Source organism: Leptonotus elevatus, chromosome 15 (genome assembly GCF_054856555.1).
Source record: "Leptonotus elevatus isolate MCC_2025b chromosome 15, RoL_Lele_1.0, whole genome shotgun sequence".
Taxonomy (NCBI): domain Eukaryota; kingdom Metazoa; phylum Chordata; class Actinopteri; order Syngnathiformes; family Syngnathidae; genus Leptonotus; species Leptonotus elevatus.
Genome location: NC_141253.1, coordinates 3,819,093 through 3,832,247, shown reverse-complemented (window position 1 = coordinate 3,832,247; position 13,155 = coordinate 3,819,093). Strand labels below are relative to the sequence as shown.

At 37.8% G+C, this 13,155-nt stretch overlaps 2 protein-coding genes across 2 annotated transcripts in view; one reads left to right on the top strand and one right to left on the bottom strand.

Moving 5' to 3' along the window:
• LOC147161617 (synaptic vesicle glycoprotein 2C-like) overlaps positions 1 to 7,447 on the top strand; it is a 34,851-nt gene extending 27,404 nt beyond the window's left edge. The window contains exons 13-16 of the mRNA XM_086096232.1: positions 281 to 414; positions 1,611 to 1,814; positions 2,184 to 2,343; positions 3,126 to 7,447. Coding sequence (XP_085952358.1) covers positions 281 to 414; positions 1,611 to 1,814; positions 2,184 to 2,343; positions 3,126 to 3,309 — 682 coding nt within the window. The 3' untranslated portion in view covers positions 3,310 to 7,447. The remainder of the gene's footprint in view (positions 1 to 280; positions 415 to 1,610; positions 1,815 to 2,183; positions 2,344 to 3,125) is intronic.
• An 813-nt stretch (positions 7,448 to 8,260) lies between these two features.
• Positions 8,261 to 12,412, bottom strand: LOC147161616 (proteinase-activated receptor 3-like). Its single transcript, XM_086097118.1, has 2 exons — positions 12,049 to 12,412; positions 8,261 to 10,460 (listed from the first exon to the last, which is right to left on the bottom strand). Exons 1-2 carry the CDS (start codon positions 12,110 to 12,112, stop codon positions 9,400 to 9,402), a joined length of 1,125 nt encoding a protein of 374 aa, XP_085953244.1. The 5' UTR covers positions 12,113 to 12,412; the 3' UTR covers positions 8,261 to 9,399.
• Between the last annotated feature and the right edge of the window lie 743 nt (positions 12,413 to 13,155).

The window sequence follows — 13,155 nt, the reverse complement described above, 5'->3', positions numbered from 1 at the left end:
ATGGAACAGAGCATCTTAAGCACATCAGGTGTGTGGGGGGGGGGGGGGGGTGGGGGGACACTCTCGATGAGTTAACAGTAACACCAAGATTTCACCAGGTGGCGCTAACGTAATACTATGTTGGCAATGCACACACAAAAAAACTAATAGATGAGAATTTCAGCAACTAATGGAGGATAAAAGCGGAGGTTTTTTGTCCCAGGATTTTACCTGAACTAACAATTTGAATTAAATAAATAACCTGTTCCATAGCATAGCCTTGCCTCTGTCTTCTGTGCAGGTTTATTAGCATGAAGTTCAAGGCAGTCTCCTTTGTCAACTCCTCGTTCCTCAACTGCTACTTTGAAGACGTCTCCTCCGTGGGATCTTCCTTCAAAAACTGCACATTTGTCGACTCCTTCTTTTACAACACGGGTACGTCCTTAGTCCGAGCCCCCCCCCACCCCCCCACCCCCCACCCCCCCCCCCACCCCCCCCCCCCCCCCCCACCCCCCCCCCCACAGCCCTGGTACCGCCGCTCAGAAAATCCTGCGCTTGCAAGGATTGCAATGAAAAGGTTTCAGAAGTGCAAGTGGAATGGAAAGAAAAGGCGGCGAGAGAAACTAAAGCTGAATCAGACCATGTGGGAGTCTGGGCTTTCAAATGATTTCCCCTGCAGCACTCGGGAAAAGTGCTGAACACGGAAACGGCAAAGGCATGGAAGGTGCTGGCGATGCACCTTGGGAAATGAAGTCTCTTTTGATTCCCCGGAGCAATGTGCTATAAGCATGTGAGGGCGGAAAGAGTCAGAACAGCATGGCCTATTTAGGAAATTAACTATTAAGGAAGGATTTACACTGTAGGTCCAAGTGCTGAACTTTTCAAACTTCTATCTTTGTGTTTTTAAAAATACTACTTTGTCCTTTATTTAGAAAATGTCATCTTTTATCGACAATTTTTTGGTTAAATTTCGACCGACATCTAATATTACCGTTTTCAGTCACACTATACGACTTCAATTGGGGAGGGGGGCTTGGGAGGGGGTTATCACCCCGAAAAATATCTTAAATTATTTGGAAAAACATATTTTATTTTGAAAACTAACCTTTTTATTCTATATTCCTCTTTCATTAAAAACAAAATTAGTTTTTCATTTAAAAATGTGACCTTTTTAATCTAAAAAAAAAAATGTTTCCCCATTGTTAAATTTTTACTTACATCTTGTAATGTTACATTTGTCCTTGAGAATACAGGGAAATGTTTTTAAGAAAAATAAAACTTTATTGTGAAAACAAATCTTAATCTTGTGACAAACTATATCTAAAAAGGACTAAAATATTTTTTTAATCCATGAAAATTTTGACTTTTTATCTAGTATAAATCGTGACTTATCTAGACAAAAATATGACTCATCTAAAAAAAAAAAAAGCGAATTTTTCCCATCTTGACTTTTTAAATGGAAACTTTTTATCTATCTTTCTATCTAATAAAAATCTGTTTTTATTGTAAAACCCAAAATAATCAGAATTTTTATCTTGGAAAAATGACTTTCCATCAAATTTTTTGTGAATGTCCCTATATTATATACTGCCCCCTAGTGGCCTCTAACACTTCTGTCGTCCCGTATACAGATATCGATGACAGCAAGCTGATAAACTCAAGGTTGGTCAACAGCTCCTTCCATCACAACAAGACGGGCTGTCAGATGACCTTCGACGACGACTACAGCGCCTACTGGGTCTACTTTGTCAACTTCCTGGGAACGTTGGCAGTGCTGCCCGGCAACATCGTCTCAGCGCTCCTCATGGACAAAATAGGCCGCCTCAGCATGTTGGGTACGACATAACGACACATACAAATACTTTGTCAATATACTTAAGTAGATTTTATAGCTACTAGGCTAAAGGTAAGCCAGCTAGCCACCCACGTCACTCACCAGGACATGCCACGCCTTTTAAAGCCACACACGCTCCAAAGTCACAGATACTACAGTAGAACATGTGGATGGCAAAGCCTAGTGGACAAAAAAAATACCTGCACCTCCCATGCATGTTATAAATTAATTAATGGGATAGCGGAAGTTAATTAACACAAGTGTCTGTACTTCTTAACTACAGAATAGGAGAACCAATTCTGACAAATAGCAGCACTCAGCCATGACTTGGGTCCGAGTAGTAACTGTTTTCCCCGTCCGCACCCTGCAGGGGGCTCCATGGTGCTGTCGGGAATCAGCTGCTTCTTCCTGTGGTTCGGCACCAGCGAGTCCATGATGATCTTCATGTTGTGCCTCTACAACGGCCTCAGCATCTCCGCCTGGAACTCCCTGGATGTGGTCACCACCGAGCTCTACCCCACCGACAGGAGGTGACGGCTCTCGCTCACTCTCGGCTAGAATGGCACAGACCTCCACCAAGGCCGAATCATCCTAAATATTTTGAATAAGCACATTTTTGGAATAAGATTTAGCTTTTTATTTAAAAAGGAAGGGAAAAAAAATCAACTGATTCACTGCCATTAATTCAAAAAAAAAAAAAAGATTATAAAAAATTTACATATTTAATTGTAATTAATCGCATTACTTCACTAGTAAAAAAAATGTTGAAAAGTTCAAAAAAAAAGTAAACTAATAGAAATAGTTCAAATGAATTTTTGACGTTTATAGCCGTCAATGGCAGTGAATGAATAAAAATAAAAAAAGAGAGAAAAAACATTATAAAAAAGTTGGTGCGTCAGGTGGTTAAAATTTGTTAGCATAATTAATCGCATGACTTCACTAGTTAACTCACAATTAATCAAAACATTTAAATCTGTTCTAAATGTACAATAAAAAAAATTCTAGATTTTCATACTCTTTTTAACAAAAGTGGAAAAAAATGTTAAACTAGTAGAAATAGTTCAAATGAATTTTTGACGTCTATAGCCGTCAATGGCAGTAAGTGAGTTAATCAAGAAGAAATCTGACTTTTTATATGGGCAAAATGCCATTTCCTTAAGAACGACTTTTTACCATATGCCTTTTAACTTAAAAAAAAGGCAAAATACAAATAGAAGAATTGAGGCAATCGCTATCTGTATTCAAATATGCTCCACCACTCTCAACTCAATCCAACCAAACCTGACTTTTTCTCCTTTTTCCTCTTCCGCAGAGGCACGGGCTTCGGCTTCTGCAATGCCCTGTGCAAGCTGGCCGCCGTGCTGGGCAACCTGATCTTCGGCTCTCTGGTGGGCATCACCAAGGCCATCCCCATCCTGCTGGCGTCGTGCGTGCTGGTCTGCGGCGGGCTGGTGGGCCTGCGGCTCCCGGACACGCGCGACAACGTCCTTATGTAAACGTTTGGTCGTATGTATATTTATATATATATATATATATATATATATATATATATATATATATATATATGTATACACTTTTCAATTGGGTTCTTTCCCTTTTAGCACAGTCAAAGTCGCTAAAACTCACGAGTTTCATGTCAAAACACACTGAAAAGGGACTAGAGACAAGCACAGCGTCTCATACAATTTAAAGATTGACTACTATGCGCGCTACAGCTGCTTTTTGACCCTCGCCGACATCCGTAGCTTTACATTGACAGCAGCCATTTCACTCCCATACACCACGAATATTTTGGCAAACCTCACAACAGTGCTGTTATTTTCTCATATTTTTGGGGGGTGCAATGAAAAGCAAGTATTTGTTTTTCATTCTATGAGAAGAAAAAGCAAGGTATTTTTTGAAAGAAAACCTTTTTTTTTTTGTATCTTCAAGTTTTGTGTTGGGTTTTTTTAAAGAAAAAAAAAGCATTTTTTTCTTTTTTTTTATCATAGAAGTCAAATTTAAACTACATTTTTAGATACACGCTTACCAGTAAACAGTAACAACAAATTCATTTCCGTCGTGCATTTATTCACTCAATTATTTACATACTGCCATCCAATGAAAAGTGAGTATCTCAGTTTTGGTTTTCCTTCAATGTAGACAACAAAAAAGAAAACATTTTTATGGCTATGACAAGACACACAAAAATTTGAGGTTCATGGTTTTCAGTGAAGAGTGACTGTTTATTTTTTTATATTAAAAAATATTATTTAATAATTTAATTCAATTGAATTCAACGATTCAATTGTATTAGTTGAATTATTTGTTTTTTGTTTTATTTATTTTTTCACATTTTTTGCCTTTTAGTTGAATATTTTCTTTGAACCGTGCTAATGTATATATATTTAATTAAAATTCTACTTGAGTCATACAGTTCCGGCTATCTTAACAAGATTTTAGTCAGAATTTTTGCAAAAAGGTGGAGCCCCAGTGAAACTAGACCACCACAATAAATCCCAAGTGGAATCCTTTAATTGCTTATGGTACTGGATATGTACCATCAAATGTATTCAACAAAATGAGCAGCTTCTGATCATTTCAGCTAAAACCTAGCGTTTTCTTTTCAGAGTTTAGCAGTTTTGTGGTAAGATTGTATGTTTTTGGAAAATCTAATGTTTTCATTGCAAAATTTAGCTTGGATTTTTATCGAAAATCTACATGGATTTACTTGGGGGCGAACGCGGGCCCTAATAGTGTGGGCCCACTGCATTTTCATTGCAAATTTTACCATTTTAACTCATTCACTGCCATTGACGGCTATAAACGTCAAAAATGTATTTAACTATTTCTGTTAGTTAACTTTTTTTTCCACTTTTGTTAACAAGAGTATGAAAACCTAGACTTTTTTTTATAATCTTTTCTTTTTTTTTAAGAAAAGATTATTGAAAATTAGGGGCGTCAGGCGATTAAAAATTGTAATTGTAATTAATCGCATGACTTCAATAGTTAACTCACGATTAATCACAAATTTTATATCTGTTCTAAATGTACAATAAAAAAAAATCCAGATTTTCATACTCTTTTTAACAAAAGTGGAAATAGTTCAAATGAATTGTTGACGTCTATAGCCGTCAATGGCAGTGAATGAGTTAATGGCAAATTTTTTTCTGCCAAATTATAGCGAGCATCGGGTACTGCTGATGTGTAAAGCTTCACTCTCTGTGGGGTTTCCCACTGAATTCCTCTCCTCAATCACATGCCGTCACCGTCCCGTCATAACCTGTGAAAGCTTTTTGGCGAGAATAACCTTAAGGCCATACAACATTCAAAGCTGTGCCAGTAACTGAAAAACAAGTTTACATTTTCTGCTTTTTACACGCCGCGTGCGCCTCCTTGTGTGTGTCGTGTGCAAAGTTCTTCTCGTCGCTTCCCCAGTCGTGTCTTTCCTTGTCTTGTCTCCCCCTCCAAAAAAAAAAAAAAAGCTAAAATGCCTTTTTCTCCGATGTGGTGCCTCTCTCTCTCTCTCTCTCTCTCTCGCTCTCGCTCTCGCTTCCCAAATGTGGCTGGGAGCTTTTGCTGCTTTGTTGTCTCTTCTCCACGAAAGGCGTTTGCAAAACTTTTAAAGGGCCAGTGTTGCTTCAACATCAGCTGACTGCGTGTTGTGATGTAGCATAGACGCTTTATCGACGCTATCCATCCCATCATCTCTTTACATTGCTGTTCCTCCCTTAGAAATAAAGCAAGCATGCTTTTTTTTGTGAGAGGGGTGTAATTTTCTCGAAAATAATGGTCAATTTACAAATCGTACGACGGGAAATGACACTTTAAAACTTTTGGTTTAAATCTCCTAGTAAACATGTTTTTTTATTTTATTTAATAATTTAAATCCTGAATTTAAATTCAATTCAGACCAAATTTTGATTAAGCATAGAACGCAACTAGCTAAACTTCTCAAACCTTCTTTATATCAAGTGACACCATTTTCTAGGGCTGGGTATCGATTCTAATTTCCTCAGCCGATTCGATTTTGATTCACAAGAATTCAGTTAGATTTGATTACGATTTTTGCCGATTCGATACACTTTTCAATCCGATATCGATTAACTCATTCACTGCCATTGACAGCTATAGACGTAAAAAAATCATTTGAACTATTTTTATGAGTTTTATTTTTTTTCCCATTTGTGTTAACAAGGAATGAAAACCTAGATTTTTTTTTTTGTATATTTAGAACTGATATAAAATGTGTGATTAATTGTGAGTTAACTAGTGCAACATTTATACATTTTATATTTTTAATAATGTTTTTTTTAAAGTGAAGATTATTAAAAATTAGGGGCGTCAGGCGATTACAATAGTTAAACGTAATTAATCGCATGACTTCACTAGTTAACTCACGATTAATCACAAATTTATATCTGTTCTAATACAAAAAAATTCAATGTTTTCATACTTTTGTTAACAAAAGTGGAAAACAATGTAAACTAATAGAAATAGTTGAAATTATTATTATTTTTTATGTCTATAGCCGTCAATGGCAGTGAATGAGTTTTAATTATAGAACATCAATTCTTCTTAAATGTCAAGGACATGATAAAAACTCCACAAATATTCCATTCCAAATTAATAATGTGTTACACAAACATTGACATCAGCAAGGATAAGATGAAAATATTTGCATAATTCAAATTCAGTAATTGTAAGTACTGTATAAATTAAAAATATTCTGAATTGCCTTAAAGTGCAATAAGTCAGGTCTTTCATAAATGTCAGAAAATACTTGTAAATTCATGTGAACAGTACATTTCAAGAAATCTGTTAAGATGCAAAAAATATTTGCTTTTAAAATTCTATTTTCTTTAAGAATTTATGAGAAAAAGAGATCATCGATTCATGCTTATATGAATCGATATCGGACTCGAAAAAGAAATTCGATATTGATTTTTCGATTAAAAAAAACCCAGCCCTACAATTTTCTCTCTTATAAAACTCCTCAGTAGTCCAAATCCTGCTTAAAAATATGCAACGCAATTTTCCCCGACACTCGCCATACATTCGTGTCTCCGAAGCCCGCATGTTTCTTGTTGCCTGTAATCTTTTCTTCCTCCCTCCTACCGGTTGTCTTTTTGTCACACGGTCACGATACCGTGCCGCGGTTGCCAAGATGTTCTCTCTGTGCCTGAATGATTTATTTTAATAAGAAAAAGTCTATGTGGTGAATGCCGTGTGTGGCGTCTACATAAAATGTCTCATTTGAAACCAACACTTTCTTGTTTTTATCATGTACTTGCCAGCAGGTGGTGCCATTAATCCGTTGCAGCCCGGCAAAACCCCTTTTTTGGTGCATGTTTTTAACAGCAAAAAATAGCACCTCATTATGATTTTTTTTGTATAAAAACTTTATTTAAAAAAAACGCATGTAAATAAATACATTATGATGTTTATTCAAGCCGAAAGATTTGAGTCCATCTCTGGTTGGCCATTTTCCACGCAGTTCAGTCTGAGCATCTGCTCCATGTTTCTTTGTGAGTGTTTATAACAAGTCTACACACCCCTGTTCAAATGCATTGTTTTGTGATGTTAAAAAAAATTTGACCATGAAAAATCATTTCAAAACATTTTACCACCAATGTGACCTTCAACATGTACAGCTCAATTGGGGGTGGGGAGGGGGACAACAACAATGTGGTTGCACAAGTGTGCACACCCTTTACACCCGAGTGTAAACATATTGCTGTGATGTTCACAATGAACCAATCACATTCAAAGTCATGGGAAATGGGAGTAAACGCAAACCTGCTACCAATTATTATCCCTCTCAATAACACCAAGTTAAGTTCTGATGTTTTTGGAGGCTTTTTCAGACATGCTTATAGTCACATCTTACAGCACAAACTATGGAATTATGAACAGTTCCATAGAGCAAGTGTTAAATGTTACAAAACCTTCAGGCTTCTGATTGAAAGCAAAATAAATAAATAATAAAGTCAGGAAAAGCCTACTAGAACAACTGTACTTTTTTGGGAGTTTGTCAGAGGTATTTTAAGTGTGTGCTGATTCCCTACATCAAGCAAGTTTTAATGTGATTGATTAAGTCACACCACCAATTAAGAGGGTGTGCACACTTGTGCAACCACATAATCTCAGTTGTTTAGTTTTGACTTCACCTGTGTAAAGAATTGTCCCCCCCCCCCTCCCCCAGAATTTTACAGCTTATGGGTCATAAATGGTCGAAAATGTTTTGAAACTACAAAACGCTGGCATTGTAACAGGGGTGTGTAGACTTTTTATATCCATTGTATTTGTAAAATTTAATGTTTGTCCCTTTCAATAATCGTCTTGTACCAATATTGTTTGTATCAGAAATATCTCAAATTTTACTGATCTGTTTCTGGTGCAGAAAAGTTGCTGAATTTCCGTGAAAGAATCGAATGAAAAATAGTTTTTAAAAAAGTGACACAAATCAAGTGCGAAAAAAATAACTTTATTTAAAGAGAGCCACGTTACACAACTGGAACATCATGCCTGCATATTTTTTTCCCCCCAGTCTTTTGTGATTTTGTGATTGCAGGCGTGTCTCATTTCTTCCTGTCACAGGAAGTCCAGGAAATGCCTCTTGCCTGAGAGAGAAGAAGCGAAGCACTACATTTGTGCTAAGCTATCATTTTGGACAAGTCTAAAAAAAGATGAGAATAGCCATAAAACAAAAAACAGCCCCATGTAAATAATCCATCAAATACTGAAAAAAAGTTTGTCTAATAACATTTTTCATATATTATTTATTTCGACAAGCAAGAATGAAAACTTTGTCCTGCAAAATTCAGTGTATTCCAAAAATATATATATATATATTGTGAACCAAAAAGTTGTATTCACGTTACATCTTTATGTCTACATAAAGCGTAAAGCATAAAGCGATTTGTGCAAAGGTCCTGCTCAAACATACTAAATCAGTCACATATTTTAGAAAACATTTTGTAAACCATCATGTAAGCTTTAAATGACTTTTGTGGTGACTGACCTTTGACTAAAATCAACAATGTGTTATAAATTATTAAAACAAAAACAAAAAATCATTTACAACAAACCATATTGACTCATACCTCAAATTACAGGCCATAATCAGGACTTTCCAAATATGCCATTGTTTTTGCCAAAATACCTTTGTGTGGTGATTTAATGAAATCATGTTTCTGGCTTAAAAAGCTAAAAAATAAGCAAATACTGTATGTTAAAAAAAATATATATATTTGCAGCAAACAATATCGACTCATATCTCATATTAACGGCCATCATCAGGACTTTTCAGATATGTAATTATTTTTTGTCAAAATACCCATGTATGACAATGAATGACCAGAAAACCTGTTTAATTTTTTTAATTGAAAATATTGAAAAGTAGCACTAAGGTTTGAAAAAAAAAATGCTTAAAAACTATATCGACTCATACCTCATCTTAACGGCCATGATCAGGACTTTCTAAATATGACATTATTTTTTCAAAAATACCTTCCTATGATGATAATGACAAAAAAATAATCATATTTTAAAATGTATATTTGTTACAAACCAAATCCTGAGCAGATGTGGATCGGTAAAATTGCTCAAGAGGACATGCTGACGCTTCCTGGCTTAGTTGCAATGTAGCACAACTTGGATCCAGCAGATTTGGACATGAGAAGAAAGAGAAAGGGGTCCAAACAGGCGTGTACGCAACAAAGACACGCGGCCACATTGAAGACCACGTAAGACCCCTCAGTACCATCCACAAAAAGCTGCACGTAATGGAGGAAATGCACCACCCCGGCGGGCGTGAAGCACACCAGGAAGATGGCAAACACCAGAGAGCTGGCCTTCATGTAGGCGGCCCAGTCCAGATGGGACCGCTGCAGCTCGCGCATGATCCGACCGTAGCACAGGACCGTCACCACCAGCGGGCCGACGAGTCCCACCAGCGTCAGGGCCAGGTTGTAGTGGAGCAGGTAGACGTGAGATCCCAGGTCCAGCGGCAGCACATCGTGGCAGGTGGTGCGGCCCAGCTCGGGGATCCGAAAGCTCTGCCGCACCAGCAGCTGAGGGAGGACGGCGGCGGCGAAGACCGCCCATACGGCCGCCGCCGTCCAGGCGGCGTAGTAGCGCTTGGGGAGGCGCTTGTACGTGAAGGGGTGCACCACGGCCAGGTAGCGCTGGACGCTGATGCAGGCCAGCGTGTGCGCCGAGCAATAGAGGTTGCCATAGAAACAAGCCGTGACCACCCGGCAGGCGGCCTCTCCCAGCACCCAGTGGTTGCCATGGAGATGATAGTGGGCCTTGAAGAAGAGCGAGACCAGCAGGAGGAGGTCGGAGGTCGCCAGGCTGCTGTAGAGGATGGCCGACGACACCCGTCGCACCTTGGCGGCGAGCGTGCTGAGGATGGCCACGTTGGCCGGGACCCCCACGGCCACGACCAGCGCGTAGACGGCGGGGAGGACCTTGGTGCTGAGCGGGCCATCCAGGTACCACGCTGTGCTGTTGCTTAGCAACCGGAGTCTGGGAGGTGAGGAGACGGGGAGGTGTGTCCCGTTGGAGACGAGTCGGGTCTGCGCCAGTGGTTGTCCTTTGAAGGTTCTGGGAAATGCAACTGCGGTAGCATTCTTCTGCTTTCGAACGTGTAACTTATTTTTCCCTGGCACAAAAACATTCCGTTAGGTTCACCGGCACAACCTAAATTCTGCTGTGTAACCAAAATACTACATTGCAGCCCTCTGTATGATGTCATAATGACTAAAAGTATTTTCTTCACACAACAATATCAAAATACAATGCAAAAAAAACCACATCAACTCATACCTCATATTAAACGTATTCACTGCCATTGGCGGCTATAGACGTCAACAAGAGTATGAAAACCTAGATAAAAAATGTTTTATTGTACATTTAGAAAATATATAAAGTTTGTGATTAATCGTGAGTTAACTAGTGAAGTCATGGGATTAATTATGAAAAATTCCTAATTTTCAAAAATCTTTTCTTCTTTCTTTCTTATTAAAAAAAGTAAATTATTATTATAATAATTATTATAAAAATCTACGTTTTCATACTCTTGTTAAGAAAAGTGGGAAAAATGTTAAACTTGAACAAAACAAACAAATGAGTTTTTGACGTCTATAGCCGTCAATGGCAGTGAATGAGTTAACGACTTAAGTCTGAGCTTTCCAGATCAATAAGAATTTACTCCAAATTGATCATAGCATGTTACAATGACCAAAAGCACGTTTTGTGTCCCGAAAATGTCAAATACTAACAGCAATGTCCAGAAAATACAAAAACAAAAAAAATTAACTACTACATATTAAAAGCTTTAGTCAGAGATTTCCATATCTATAAATATTTAGTCAAAATATTATCACATGATGATATAATAACCAAAAATAAGTTTCTTAGGTTTTAAAAAGGTCAAAAAATATATATAATAAATAAAAATAAACTACATCAACAAAACAAAAATATTCCTAATTTTAAAGGATTTGATTGTTTAGTTAAAATGCCAACATATGATGACATAATGACATAAAGCAATTTTTGGGCTAAAAAAAATATATATAAAAAAAGACATTCAAACAATACTGACTCATAAATCATATAAAAACCATTAATCAGGGCCTTACATATACGTAATTGTATGATTTTATTAATTGCAAGGGGATTTTCTTCTCTTTTTCTTTTTTTAATTGATTGTCAAAACCTAATTTAAAGAAACATAACAAACCGTATTGAGTCATACCTCATATTAAAGACCTTGATGATGGCGTTCCAGATCAACGACTATTGTGTGATAACACAACTACCAAAACAAAACATGTCTACTTTTTCAACTTTTTTTTTTAAAATGGCAACACACCGTATGGACTCACACGCCTTTGCTGCCTTTAACAAAATATCCTAATGTGTTCTTACGCTCACCAGAAAACACGTTCTAAATCAAATTGACAAAATAAACTCCCACAAATTAGGATTTGTTGGCATTTTTCGACTATTTTCACCGCTCCGCTACTAAAATGCTACAAAATCCCTTGAGAGTAATGTTAGCGTGGGATGTAAAGTACAAAGTGTCCTTGGAAGCTCAGCTGTAAAAACAAGATGAAAAACATTGGGATTGTGAAGGCACCCTGGACAAAACATTTGCCCTGAATCAACACAAGTGTCAAAAGTGAAACCAAATCCAAACAATCCATCCACGCCTGATTGTCATATTCAACTTTATCATCTCTTACCTCTCTTCTGAAGCGCACCGCTAAAACAGAGCACCAGAACCAGCATAAATAAATATTTCCCCATGTTTTTCTGCGCCTTTGACCCGCGCGCAGCTCCTCTCGCCGTCGACTACGCTATGAGAGAAGAAAAGTAAAAAAAAAACGCCCATGTGGGTTGGCCTCTATGGAACCCTTACCGGCCTCGTTTATGATCCTTGTTGCATTACAAGCTGTTCAAAGGTGGCAGCCCGTGGGCGACACACCTTGCTTGTATTGTTGTTGTTTTTTCCTAATGTGGACTTGATATTTTATAACTCCGATTTGACCTCGAAATGTGATCCCTTAGCGTGAGGTCATACGCGCACAGGAAATATCTGCCGGGAGATGATAAACTTGTCTCGACACGAGCTGCGCCACTTCCGGACCTTTTGTCAATTCTTGTGTGTTTTGCTTTTTTTCCCAGTTGCGAACCACATTTGACCTTCTGTGGCAGTTTACCCCTCTTCTTTTTTTAAGGGGAAGTCAACCTTAAACATTTCTTGACAATATTATGTTATATGTGACCTCACTAGTCTAAATATGATTTTTTTTATTAATATTACATTTGTGGAATAAACATTATGATGCAAAATCCATGCAGCCATTTTTATCCATCTCAGGGGGCAGCCATTTTGCCAATTGCTTTTTTTATTTGTTATTATTATTATTTTTTTCTTCTTTCTTTCTTTTTCTTTTTATGTGGGTGAGTATGTGCATGTGCGTGTGTATGTGTGTGTGTGTGGGGGGGGGGGGGGGGTGCGGGCGTGTGAGTGTGTACTCATTAGTTCACCTAAAACCTATTAAAAAATCCCATACCGTTCACCTAAACCAAATACTTCAGAATCCAGCTAGAGTCGTGAGGTTGTCAGGAGACCTGAGGAAGGATCAAAGAAAAGAAAGGAAAGTGAAATCCAGCACCGACCAGACATTACCTTCTAACCACCGGGTTACCAACAAGAGTCTTTCACCAACCCCAGAAACATCTCAATTCCAACAAATTAGGGATATCAGATGGCGGCCATTTTGCCACTTGCTGTCGACTGCAGATGACATCGTTGATGCTCGGGGCTCAGGCAACAACCAATCACA

Bases quoted from the DNA above. Each gene is read 5' to 3' on its own strand.
- LOC147161616 (XM_086097118.1), bottom strand. From the start codon at position 12,112: ATGGGGAAATATTTATTTATGCTGGTTCTGGTGCTCTGTTTTAGCGGT. The intron at 10,461-12,048 runs GTAAGAGATGAT...TTTTTGTGCCAG, and splicing joins CGGTGCGCTTCAGAAGAGAG to GGAAAAATAAGTTACACGTT.